Source organism: Columba livia, chromosome Z (genome assembly GCF_036013475.1).
Source record: "Columba livia isolate bColLiv1 breed racing homer chromosome Z, bColLiv1.pat.W.v2, whole genome shotgun sequence".
Lineage (NCBI taxonomy): Eukaryota > Metazoa > Chordata > Aves > Columbiformes > Columbidae > Columba > Columba livia.
The window spans coordinates 19,137,755-19,151,127 of NC_088642.1; the positions used below are offsets into that span (position 1 = coordinate 19,137,755).

The following is a 13,373-nucleotide window of genomic DNA, read 5'->3' on the forward strand; positions in this document are numbered from 1 at the left end:
TCTTTCCTGTATGCCATTTATACATGCCTGACACACTGATTTCTTGAACAAAATACAAAAATGCAAATAAAAAGGAATGCACAGGCTTCTTAAACTTAGAGATAACTCAAGGATTCATTTTTACCACAGGAAAAGATGATAATTCTGTTCATTTTCTGAGATAATTACAAGAGAACCACATCAGTCAAAAAGTAACTGACCAAGAGTTCTAAAGAAGAATGGAGAAAATTTAAAACATTACACGTAGTTAAATCAAATATTATTGCTTTTCTTAAAGAAAATCAGTCAGACTGAGGCAAGTGATCCCTCATGCATGGAGGAAAAGAAGTATGTAAAGCAAAAGAAAACACCAATTAAGCGTACTTTGAAAGCATTAGTGCTATTGTGTTACTCGAAATTATGAGAAAAATCCTAATAACAAAGTGACTTGACAGAACACGTAAGGATTAAATCAAAAGCGAGTATCACTCAACATTCTAATCTTAGCAAGATGCCATCCCCATTTCGCTCAAAGAGTGATGTCTGCCTCTTTTTCTGCAGTGTGCTGTGGGCAGGTCACACACACTTTCTACAGAATGAAAATTTCCTTACAAGTCTCTTGTCTTTGACATCTTACTTCTGGCACTCGCTTTGTAGCTGACTTTTTTAAAATTTGATTTGCTGGGATTGTATAAGCGATCTATTTTACAATGAACTCCATAAGCAACTGTAGCACTCTGAGGAAAAAAAAGGCAAGAAAAAGTGGCCAAGGGGAAAGAAAGGAAGACAATTATCTCTTGAGACAGCCTTATGGGAAAGAAAAAAAAAGAAGTTACTCAGTCCCAAGGGTAAGAACTTTTTCTGTCATTTAGGCAAAATATTCCTTCTTCTCCTTTATCCTTCATACCACACAATGATTGTCAAATTCCAGTCCAAAGCAATTTCAGTGTTTCTCAGGCTTATTTCTATGAACTTCTACTTTACAGGAATAGTTTCACTGGAATCATTGAGTCATGTAAACATTTGCAGAAGTGAGCAATTTCCATATGACTGGATAAATGGCAATTAATAATTCAGCACTTTGGTTTCAAATCCACATTGAATTTGTATGCCACAATTAGTCACTCAAAGCATACGCAACACACACAAATTAATGTGGACACCTATCAAAGCAAACATCCAACATGCAGGTAGGTAAGATTGTAAGGTATTATACAGCCTGTGGGTGAGTCTGTGTATGGTATCATTACCAAGTTAGGATATCAACAACTGAACAAAGGATTGAGAAACTATCTCCTTTCTTTCAGACACTCTTGAAATACATACAGCTAAACTCCCATCTTTCTTTTTTCTCTTATATCTGAAGTGAATTCCTGTGTGTGTGATTTTCTAGTTTAACTTTAGCCATAGTCAAGATCAAGCAAGGCATTATAAAAATATACAACTTTTTTTTCCTGGGGATCTAATTTCTAAAGACATCTTCACAAGCAGACACACACACACAAAGTTCATTTTATAAATTACAAATGTACATTATGTGGAAGTTTATATGTTTATACTTTTCAAAAGGCAGAAGTCTAAAAGAGCCACTACGTTAACCAGGTACACACTCAGCCAAAGGGGAATTTAAAAGAATTAATTATTTTAAGCACTAGTTTAAAGAATACATTAAAAAAAAAATAAATTCAGATTTCCTCATGAAAGTCACATAAACTTAGCTTACACCAACATCATTCCTCTCGTATTTTCGTACCTAGACAATGAATTCCTACCAACCTGTGTCTGTGCTTTTTCTAAACACAACAGGAGGGGGAAAAAAAAAAAAACCAAACACAAAGAAACCAAAACGAAACGATTCCCCTTTTCTATCGGGTAGCTCCAGCTCATATACATCTGTTTATCATAGCTGCAGCAATATAGCACAACAGACATGTTCTCTCTGATAACACAGACATTTAGTACTTAGGATTCAAGAGAGTTCCACCTGCAAACCACAGGAGGCACGTGTAAATCAGAACCAGTACAGTGGACTTTCAGCGTCAGCTAGGTAGCATGCCGTATAATAATATTTCACAGACCATTATTTTTGTCTACTTAATTTCTAACATAATCTCTAAATTCTTCAAAGACAGTACCCACTTAAAGCAAACTCTGCGTTTGAGCTGAGTTAGGCTTATGTGTGGCAAGGGCTATATTTAGAAGCACCTACACTTACAAAGCAAAGGCAGGAAAAAGAGTTGACCTTGACATGTGGCAGCAGCTTTCTGTAGTCTTATGCTGTAAATTCAATTAACAATAAATGGAATAAATAAATCTTCTCTCACAGCTAATACTCCAGATTCTTTACCTCTTTATTCAGGCCGTATTATCCAGATTCCCATAAAGTGTTCCTCTAATGAAAGGGCACTGTCCTCATATAAATGGAAAATATTTAAGTAGGTACTAGCCACATAACACAGAAATTGTATCTCCTATGTCCTTGCCAGATATCTGCAGAGAAGTTCACAAGCTTGAATCAGTATGTTCTCAAGAATTCATATGATGAACAAGCAAAACTGTTAATTCAGACAGTGTTCATCATCTACTGTATCTGAGGCAAATGACTAACCTAATGAAATTCTGCTTGGACACAGGTTGATCAAGATACAAAAAAACTCTAAAAGATTGAAATACTGCCCTACTGCTCTTTATATATGTCAGCATATTTCATATGCCTAGTACTTTCCATCAGAGAGGTACTGTTTCTCCAAAGAGTTATAGTTATTCAAATGACATTTCAAACCAAGACTGCAGGACCTTGGGATGTTCACAGTTTTGTTGCTTTTTTTTTTTTCCGGACCTTTCTGTCAGCATATTATGGGACAAAACTGTATAAAAGGAAGTGAGATTACAGAAGATAACACATAACTTTTTTCAGTGTATTGGATTCTACTATAACACTCCTCAATCTCTTGCAAGCCACAACAGCTATAAGGTGAAGAACATAAAGGCAGCCTGTACATCATTATTATTACACTGTATGTTATAATGATTAGAATTTTTAAAAAATGAGATCACAGAGGCATTCAGGTCTAGCCTAATGCTCAAGCCAGGTGATATCCACTGCTCTCTCCTCATTTTGCCTTTGCTAAATCCATCATCTTTTGCTCCTTCATGTGCCCAGAAATATCTTCCAAGAGGAATCGCCCCATGAGTTGACCAAAGACAAAAGTGAGGCTAACTGCATCATCCCTACTCCCTTTTTTGAAAATGGGTGCAACACCTGCAACATTCTCCAGTCAGAGGATTTCCCGTGTTTCAAAAGTTACAGACAGCAGCCTTGCAATGTATCAGTCACCCTGCAATGAAGATTATAGACAGCAGACTTGTACAGCACCAGTTTCAGCCCCCTTGATTGTATCCCACAGATGCATGGAAATGTAACTGTTATAAATAACAAAGAACTTACAGATTTCCAATGCTTATAAGAATGACAAGAATTCTTCCACCGTAGAATTACGGGAGCCTTCAGAATTTCTTGTCATTATAATGCCCACGTTATAAGCATAAGGTAACTAGTGCACAATAAATGCATTTAGAACAAAATGTACTACTATATATTATTAATTTATGAAAAAATTTCCAATTCGTCATTTATAACAACCACAGATTTACAAAGTGAAAACAAGTCTTGATTTAAAGGTCTTTTAAAAGACTTCCAAGAGATCACACATAAAGCCACCATTGGCTGTTCTAAACCACAGTAGTAGTAAAGCACTTCAGTAAAGTAACCCTGCATGCTCAGTCTGTCGATGTTTATTCAGACAATAAGAAATTGTTACAGTGTCTTAACTACGTGCATTTTTATATGTTTAAAGTGCTTCTGGACAACTTAAGCATGAACTTGACCATGTTTGCCTAGCATTATTAATTATTGTTATTACTATCGTGTTTAGATGACAAAATGACAGTGGGGATGCAAGTCATTTGACCAAGTGTGTATATCTGTGAGTAAACTAGTTATTTCATCCTGCCTTTTAACAAATGGAGAAAAGCAAGTCAGAAGAATTACACCTCCAAAAGTGTCACAGACTTCTCTTTTGAGGATGAAACAAGTAATTTCCCATAGATACACAGAGTAGATGATGTTTTTATTTTACCTATGACAAGCAACAGGCATACAAGAAAAACTAGGAATGCAAAGCCGTGGCAATACAGCTACTATTAATTACAGTAGTAGTTAATAGTAACTACTGCTATTACTATTAATCTCCTGATGATAGTCAGTGATGGCTTATAAGCTAAAAGAAATGTGATTACTTATTTCAACTGTACTTCATAGGACTATTAGGAGAAAAATAGATAACATGAAATACAATCACAGAGTTAAATTCAAGCGATGATAACTCCTCAGAAAGTGAGCTCTTCTTCTCAGTACGTTAGCTATTCTAGACACTTATTTCATATCACTATGTAATACCACATCCATTATAAGGACACAAATGAAATTGTTGACTGTACAGTGAAAAACTATACAGTGAACTGTGCTTTATTTGCACACTGCATATCTTGCAAACAAGAAGCAGTGAAATTTTTTTAAAGCTGGTAACCAAAAATGTGTGGCATCTGAGCTCCACCTACAGGATGAAAACAAATGTAAAACCAATATTTTTAATTGCCTAATGAGAAGAGGATCCTTTGCTCTGAAGCCTTCAGATGATCATATTAAGCCACTGTCATTTTACAAACTTGATGTAATGCTTGACAAATTTGATTACTCTTGCAATGATGGCAAACACTTATATGTGTATACATTCCTTCATGTAAATATGTTCTATGTTTTGAAGTTTAGGATTAAACTTTCTATATAAAAAAGTAAGACTTCTGGAATTCCTCTAAGAACTTGCCAGAATGAGTGGGAAATTCTTTTTCCTGAGGCTTCCTAATACAAAACTGGGAAGCGTCTCATTTTTTATTAAAACATACACAAAAGGTTCAAATGTGTACTGAAATGACTAAAATAAACTTCACCATCTAAGCATTCCAAGAATGACCCCATTTTAAAGTGGTCTTGCATCTCAGTACCATGAATTTGAGGTGTCTACTGTTTCCATATTGTTTCTCTGAAATAGGTGTGCAAACGGATGAGTGTTAAAGAACTGACACAAAAGAATACAGATTTGTAGAAAGCAATGCAGGTTACTACAGTACTTTGCAAAAATATTTTTAGAAGTTCTATTATTCTATTAGCATATTTAAATATCTGAAGAGATTAACAATTCAGATAGGTATTAGGTGTTTCCTGGATCTCTGATAATAGACGTTACCCTTCTAGCTATGTATGGTAGATACAACTACTTTTTTGGTATTTCTACCTTCCACACACACATCTCTGCCTACTCTGATGAACATTTATTTGAACTACAGTGGGTGGTGAAGGCCCATAGTGTGGCCAGCAGGACTAGGGAAATTATTGTCCCCCTGTACTTGGCATGAAGCTGGTGAGGGGTCTGGAGCTCAAGTCTGATGAGGAGCAGCTGAGGGAACTGGGGCTGTTCAGCCTGGAGAAAAGGAGGCTGAGGGGAGACCTTATCGCTGTCTACAACTACCTGAAAGGAGGTTGTAGCATGGAGGGTGTTGGTCTCTTCTCCCAAGTAGCAAGTGACATGATGAGAGGAAATGGCCTCAAGTTGTGCCAGGGAAGGTTCAGTTTGGATATTAGGAAAAATTTCTTCACAGAAGGGGTTGTCAGGCATTGGAACAGGCTGCTCAGGGAAGTGGTGGAGTTACCATCCCTGGAGGTGTTTAAAAGGCATTTAGACAAAGTTCTTAGATACATGGTTTATTGCTAGAGTTAGGTTATGGTTTGACTCCTCCAACCAAAATGATTCTGTGATTCTAACTACAACATCGGTTGCCTTGTCTCTACCTAAAAGTAAAATCACATGACAGGAAAAAACAATACCCATTTAAATTACAGATTTTGTTTACTATTTTTGTAAGATTTAGCAGGATTAACAGGTTGCCCAGAGAGGTGGTTGATGCCCCATCCCTGAAAACATTCAAGACCAGGCTGGATGGGGCTCTGAGCAAACTGATCTAGTTGAAGATGTCCCTGTAGTTATTCATGACAACTGTACAGAGTTAGAACACAAAATCTAAATCAGTTTTCTGATGCTTCCTCCTGCTACTCCCTAGTGAGTTTCACTGAATATTTACACATTAAACTCTATAACTGCGAAGACTTAATTGTTCAGTAACTTCTGAAGCAAACAGTCATTGAAATACTGGACAGTAATTGCAGTAAATTTGCCATCAGGTCCATAAATATTATTATGTAGAAATCTCCCAAGTAGCTCTGGAAGAGTCAGAAGACATAAAGTTCCAAGAGGGCAAATTGACTCACTGAAAATTGAGTGCTTATCAGTATGGCTGTTCACAAAGGCTTGTTCACAGCCTTGTGGAACCCACGCTTTTATGTCTGTAAAAAGCTGAATACTGCTATAGAAACATAATAATTTGTCTAGAGTTAGTTTAGTTATTTGTATACAGTGTTACATTACTAAACATGGCCATATTCCAATCCTGACTTTTCAATCGTAGTGCTGAAAAAATCAGTACACTGTAAGAATGACTGCTGTGTTAAACCAGACTTTAACAGATGACTGGGTAGCCTCTACTTTCTGTAAATCCCAACCACCATGTATTACCACACACAAAGAAGCTACCGAACTCCCTGTTACAACTGTGTAGAAAGACAAAGTAAACCATACTAAATACATATAAATACTCTCCATTTACAACTCACAGGGAAAAATAAAACTCTCATACAGGGTATCAATAAAGGCTCAGTGTAACAAAAATGTAACTGCTTGCTTTAACATGCCAAATGAAACTAAGAAATGAGAAAGCAATAGGCAATTTCAGATTTGCACAATCAGAGGTGGGATAATTTTAATATAATGCTAACCTATCAACATAGTAACTGCATAACTGGAATCGAGTAGAAAATCTAACTATAAACTAGCTGAATGAGGAAAAAAAAAAAAGGCACGACACTTACCTGCGACTAGTTGGTTTCTTTTCTGTCTTAGTTTCTTCCTCTTGAACTGGTTGTTTAGCAGTTTCATTCGGATCAATTTTCAACTTTTTTGCAATGCGTTCTTTTATTTGAAATCTCTCATTGCTAGCTGCTTCTACTTCTACACTATCAGCATCTTCATCATGTTCTTCTTCCACCTTTATTGATTAAAAATAATAAAACTTCTTTAGCTTTTTTTTTACACTACACAATTTTGAATATGAAAAGTTTTTCTTACAAAGATAATCCCTTACAAAAACAAAACAACCCCACAAAGCAAACTAAAACAAACTTCATTTCAAAGCAGACTTCAAATAGCTCCTTATTTGCTTCAGAGGGAACACAAAATTAGAAATATAATAAATTTGTTTTCATACACAAATCTTTTTTGTAACATTTAAAAAGCTAAAACAGTCTATTCTACACTGTAAATCTTTACAGGCCTGCAGAAGACCTCATCTCAATGTGGTATTAGTCCGGTCTGTGTTCATGGATCCAAGATTTCATCAAGGCAATACATTCAACATCTCCTGCATTTTCCATTAAAAGAAAACAAAACTCATTCAGAACTTCCTGCCACAGAGCTATGCTACAGTCATGATGGGATGGAAGAGGTTTGCCATTCAGTCTCCATAAGGGAATTTACACATACAACACTGATCAAAAGAGGTTGTGGAATCAATCACCCTGACTTGCTACAGAGGCACGCTTCCAAAGCCAGCAGAGGAAGGAAAAGGGGATAAACTAACCCTGTTCAAAAACACTTGGAGGGAGAAATAAGTCATTCCACTCAGCAACATACAAGAAGCCTGACTAGATCAAGGGATCTAAGTTTAACTGCTTCCTTCCCTGACAAAAGAAGCCTGCACAAATCTTAATGCAGGATGTCAACTCAAAGACTGGATGCCACATATCTTTATTTTACAGTGGTGCTAACTACTACTACAAAGAGAAAGCATAAGATGCTATGCGATTGTAATTTTAACCAAAAAGCAGCAAGAGGCACAATTTTGGGAAGAAGAGGAGAGAGGAGATATACAGGGGAGAGGAGAGAGGCAATAGAGGCTAAGGGAGAGAAGCAAGAGGAGAAAAATCAAAAGGTGGATTTCAGATGTTGCATTTGAGACACTGTTTAGGAATCTTCAGACTATCAGCCTTTGATTTTAAATTTAGACAAGAGAAGTCCAGTCAGGAATAAAAACTGAAATCTGTGAATATTCAGCAGAGTAGAATAGCTAAATACTTTATCAATTAAACAACTGAAGGTTGTTGTGGGGGTTTTATTTGTTCTTTTTAAATAGAGAAAAGACAAAAGTGTAACAGGATCAGCATTTCACTTATTTTGCCAGAAAGTTGTTGTTTAACAGAGAAGTTAACAAAGATTTCTGTAGGATTTGCTTACTTGATAAAATATCATGGAGATAGGATGACAACAGACTTGAATAGCAGGGGGAGAATCCAGAAAAGGAACATAACAGGACTGTGTTCAAGGTGTTTAACAGTCAAGAATAAAATCAGATTCCCAGTGGAGATTTGGTTAGTACTTAGGCAAGAGCATTTCACGGAAAGATTTAGAGTTGGATAGGGGAATTTCTAGAACAGAAATAGGCAACTCTAGACAAAGTGCAATTGCTAAGTAGTAAGCTTATTAAAAACTACAGAAATCTGAGTAATGGGAAGGGGGTTCTATGGATGCTATTTTAAAATGGGATAGACAAAAACGTTCAACTTGACCAACTCGGCTAAATCCCATACTTCCAGAATTATCTATTCCCCTCACTCTTCACAGGATTTCATCATTTTCTTCTAGAACAGCACTGACAAATAGGACATAAGCCTCCTCCTCATTAACCCATTAACCCATTACCTCCTGCAACTTTACTTTTTTCTCCTGCCCAGACTCCTCCTTCAGTCCCTCTTCTGTGTCTTTTACTCCACCTGATCTCATATCTTCTTACACACTTACTTTTCTGAAGTCTCATTACCAACTAATAGATTTAACACATTTCCAGCTCACAGTGGGCTACATGACAACTCTGGGGGAAAGAAGCTGTTCAGGTGTAAGACCGTGTTCCCCTAGTGACACAGAAATGCAAAACCACCTGCCTGGAAGTTATACTAGTTTTTGCTGTTGTTGTTAACTGGGTAGAGTTGCCTGCTATTCTCTTTGCTCTGGAAATAAAAATGTAATGAGACATTATATGTCAGAATAAGTAATGGCTAGTAATTAATGAGTAATGGCTATGATTTAGCCATTTGAGAAGATTATTGAATGGTGGGGGCAGATATCAAGCTTTACCTATCTGTAGTACATTAGGTTGCTTAGGAAAACCTAATTCACACACAGCAAAAAACAAGACTTATTAATAAAAAATTGTTACTTACCTCACTCAAATCCCTTTCTTCACTAGCTGCTTCACTAAAAAAAAAGTAATTGTTACTACTTTAAAGTACCAGAGAAGATTTAAAATACTGTTTAAAAACACCCTGCGTTCTTAAATTTAAAAAATTGTTTGATTAGATACTTCAAATTTTAGTCAACCTAGTCATTTAGATCATCCTCACATTCATCTTAACAGTATCAATTAGTAATACTTTCTATTGTTCAACTGTCATAATCCTTTCTAATTATACATGTTTAAAAACACAGAATAAAGCCAGAGACTGTTATACGGTGGATAAATTCTAACTATATGTTGAGCTATGCAAACAGAACACTCTTGAAAGACGAAGAATTAAAAGCTACTATTATCATTAAACTTTAAGCCAGACAATTTTGGTCCAAGAGGAGTCTGATTGGGCAAGCAGACCAATTTCCAGGTCTGTCTGATAGCTTTCTATCTGGAATAACAAATATACAGTCAAGTGCTATGACACAATATAAGTAAAGTATCTTAGTAAACAAAAAAAAAAATAAAAAAGAATACAAGAATACTGTTAGACAAACTACACAACAATTGAGTACAGAATTTTTTTTTTGCTACTGTTTGCATCACACCATAGTTAGAAAAAAAAAAAAGTAATTCACTGTTAAGATGGATGTTTTTATGTCATATCAAGCAATTCCTAGTATTTCATTGCAAACAGTCTATATTTAGGAAAGCCTTCCCTATATAGGCATGTTTGACATGCGCTATGCTGATAATTAAGCTTAACAAAAAAAAATTTCATTTGTTATACAGCGACAGTTTAATGTACAAAAAAAAAGTAATATATTTGAATATACTAAGGCTAATATATCCACTGTTTATTATCACAAGCCAATAATTAAGACCCTTGAGGATTTTTCCATCCCACAATTTTAAAAAGAAGTTATCTTAGAGAAACAAAGCAAGGAATAGTAAAGGAGTCCCCAAAGCCAAGGCTTTGAGGTGCACTCTAAGCCATCAATAAGTAAACGAGGTCATCAAATATTTGTAAATTTGTTGGAACCAATCACATTAACTTAATTTAAAAAACTAATCCAGAAAACTCTCTGTGGAAGTATTTCTTTATAGAATATTATAATATTAGAAAAAAAAAAAACCAAAACAAAACACACAAAACCAACAACAACCAACCAACATTGAACACAAGCAAAAAAAACCCCCAATATCTGTAAGTATCAAAGAAAATACAATGCATCCAGGTCTCTAATTCTGATGTCAGTACTGCACAAGTAGAAGCCACAGTAAAAGGTAAAATAACCTACTTGGGATTTGTGACATGGCTACAAAGGGAACTGCCTTTCTAACCTCTGGGAGTTTTTTGAAGGGGCTACATGTGATTGTGGATGATCTCTCTGATATATCTGGACTGACAGAATCTCTAATCGAAGCTTTCTAAGCTTAGTAGTCTTGGGGTAATAGGGGAGTCCATGCATGAACAAATAAATTATTAAAAGGCAAGAAACAAAAGTTAGAAGCAAGCAACCACTTCTTGCAATGGAGGAAGATAACTAGTGTATATACACAGTAGTCTGTGTTGGGGCTTGAGCTGTTCACTGAGCTCAGGAACAAAGCAGACAAACAGCTGCGTGACAGAGTTTTTTGATAATATTAAGTTATTCAGGATAGCAAAGACAAGAGCAGACTGCAGAACTGCAGATGCACCTGAATGATAAGACAATAAAATGCTAGATGCAATCTGAAGTAGATACAAGTAAAGCTATACACATGAGGAAAATGAGTCCCACATACAGCACAAGGAGCTCTCCACTGACCAGCACTGATCATAAGCAAATTCTTGGAACTGATATATTTTCATATCTCAGCTCAATACTCAACAGCTGTTAAAAAAGCAAATCAGAATCTAGGAAGTATTAGAAAGAAACAGAGAAGAAAATCAGACACCATCTTTATGTAAGTGTATAGGTTTATGATTCACCTGTTTTCTAATATGCTGTTCAGATTTAAAATAAATTTTTTAAAAAGATATTTTAAAAAGGAGCTGAGGCAGGGAAGAGCAACAAGAATAGCCACAGGTACAGAAAAACTTCTCTGTGAAGGAAAAGTTGAGTAGGCTTTAAAAGTTTAGGCTAGAAAAGAGATGACCTAAGAACGGATTGTGGTAAAGAGAGGTATAAAGGGACTGACTGCTCACTGTTTCTTCCAGAGTAAGAGTTAGAATTTATCGAATGAGGTCAGTAGCAGCCAGGTTCAGAATAAAAAGGGGAGGTAACTCTTCCTGCAGGAGACAGCATTACAAGAGACTGATTAAGTAGTTTGAAGAGAGCTCTCTTAAGGATTACTAAATAGATGAACCACATCAAACTCTCACAATCCCCTGAGCTGAAAGTAGATGGAGACTGTGAGGCTACTCAGGTAAACATAATGCTTGCATTGCTTTTATTCTTTGTTGGGCATCCACTGATAGCCAATGCTGGTGACAGCTTAGGGGGTTAGATGAACATTTGGTCTGATTCAGCATTGTCATTCTTACTTTCTGAAGAAGTAACAGACAAACAATGAGAATACATGATGCTAATCAGGTCTAACATAGAATCATAGAATCACAGAATCATTTTGGTTGGAAAAGACCCTCAGGATCATCAAGTCCAACCATAACCTAACTCTAGCACCTAAACATCCTGAAAATAAATCTGCTCTGGAAACTGAAAATCACATATTAACCTTTTGACAGCAGGAACTGAGCTTAGATGTGGATCATCCTTCAGAAGATCATGACTACTTTTACTTTTCCCCTTCATGCTCTGTTAAAAAAAAACAAAACAAAACAGTGTTATAAACTGCAGTGTCTGAGAGAGTAGAAGGCAAAAAAAGGATAATGGTAAGAAAAAGATGACTTGTTTCTCATTAACTTTAACCTAAGCAATAAGCATAAACAGTTTTAATAGTATAACAACAGAGAACGTATTCTCTTCATGTGACTAGTTTCAGTAAGAGGAGTATCAAATCCACCCCATGGATTTAAAAGGTATTTTTGCAACAGCAATGCATTTAATTTTGAAGTAAGGAGTAAAAAAAAAAGATTGTTTAATCATCACAGTCATTAGACATCATAAAGATACATGGTCTAGCACATAAATGCTTGAGTGAATGAAGAGCTAAGAACTTTATTTTCCAATAATGGCATATGTCAACTCAGAGAACTAATAAGTATAAAAGCAGTACTTATCAATTGGTAAAACGCTAATTAGACCGGTGTGTGTGTGGAGGCGGGGAAGGGCGGGGGGGGGGGATAAATAAATAAATAATTTGCATATTCAGAAACATGAACAATTACTTCCTTCAACAAGAAATTTGTGTGTGTGTGTGTGCAGGTTCAGGTGCTAGATGAAATATATGACAGGTGCCTTTACCTTTGTAAACTTCTCCAAACAAGAATAGACAATTAAATGAGCAGTTTGGGCACTGAAAGCTTCAGTTTAAACACTAAGCAATAACTAGTGGGTGCTACACTGTCAGGTTTGCAAATGCACTAATAGCTTTAGTGGCCTTGAGGAGTTTTACCTGGAGCTCCTCTACCCATCATCAGCAGCATTTCAGCTCAGGCCTGACAACTGCCTTGAGTGTATCTGTGACTAAATCCACCTTCTGGATGGGCCTGATGGACCCACACTTAGACTTGTTTCCAGTCCTGCCTCCTGTCCCATCTCTTGCTGCTCCTGACTGAGCTTCCTGGATGGGGACTTTGGTCTTGGTTATTGCCTGCCTCGTCCAGGACTGTTGATGGATTCTGTCATCAGCAACCAACTCTGCTTACTGTATGCAGACCCTGTGGGACTGTGCCCCTGTTGGGGAGTGAGTGAGTCTATGCTGCAATCATTCTTAGCTCCTTGCTCGTAATCCCTCACACAGACATTCTGCTCTCACTGCTCCTTGACACAAACTTC

General features: G+C 36.4%; 1 protein-coding gene across 1 annotated transcript in view; it reads right to left on the minus strand.

The window, feature by feature from the left end:
- CWC27 (CWC27 spliceosome associated cyclophilin) overlaps positions 1–13,373 on the minus strand; it is a 103,476-nt gene that overhangs the window by 80,557 nt on the left and 9,546 nt on the right. Inside the window, exons 8-10 of the mRNA XM_005505968.3 lie at positions 12,151–12,230; positions 9,425–9,458; positions 7,022–7,197 (exon numbers count right to left, since the gene is read on the minus strand). Coding sequence (XP_005506025.1) covers positions 7,022–7,197; positions 9,425–9,458; positions 12,151–12,230 — 290 coding nt within the window. The remainder of the gene's footprint in view (positions 1–7,021; positions 7,198–9,424; positions 9,459–12,150; positions 12,231–13,373) is intronic.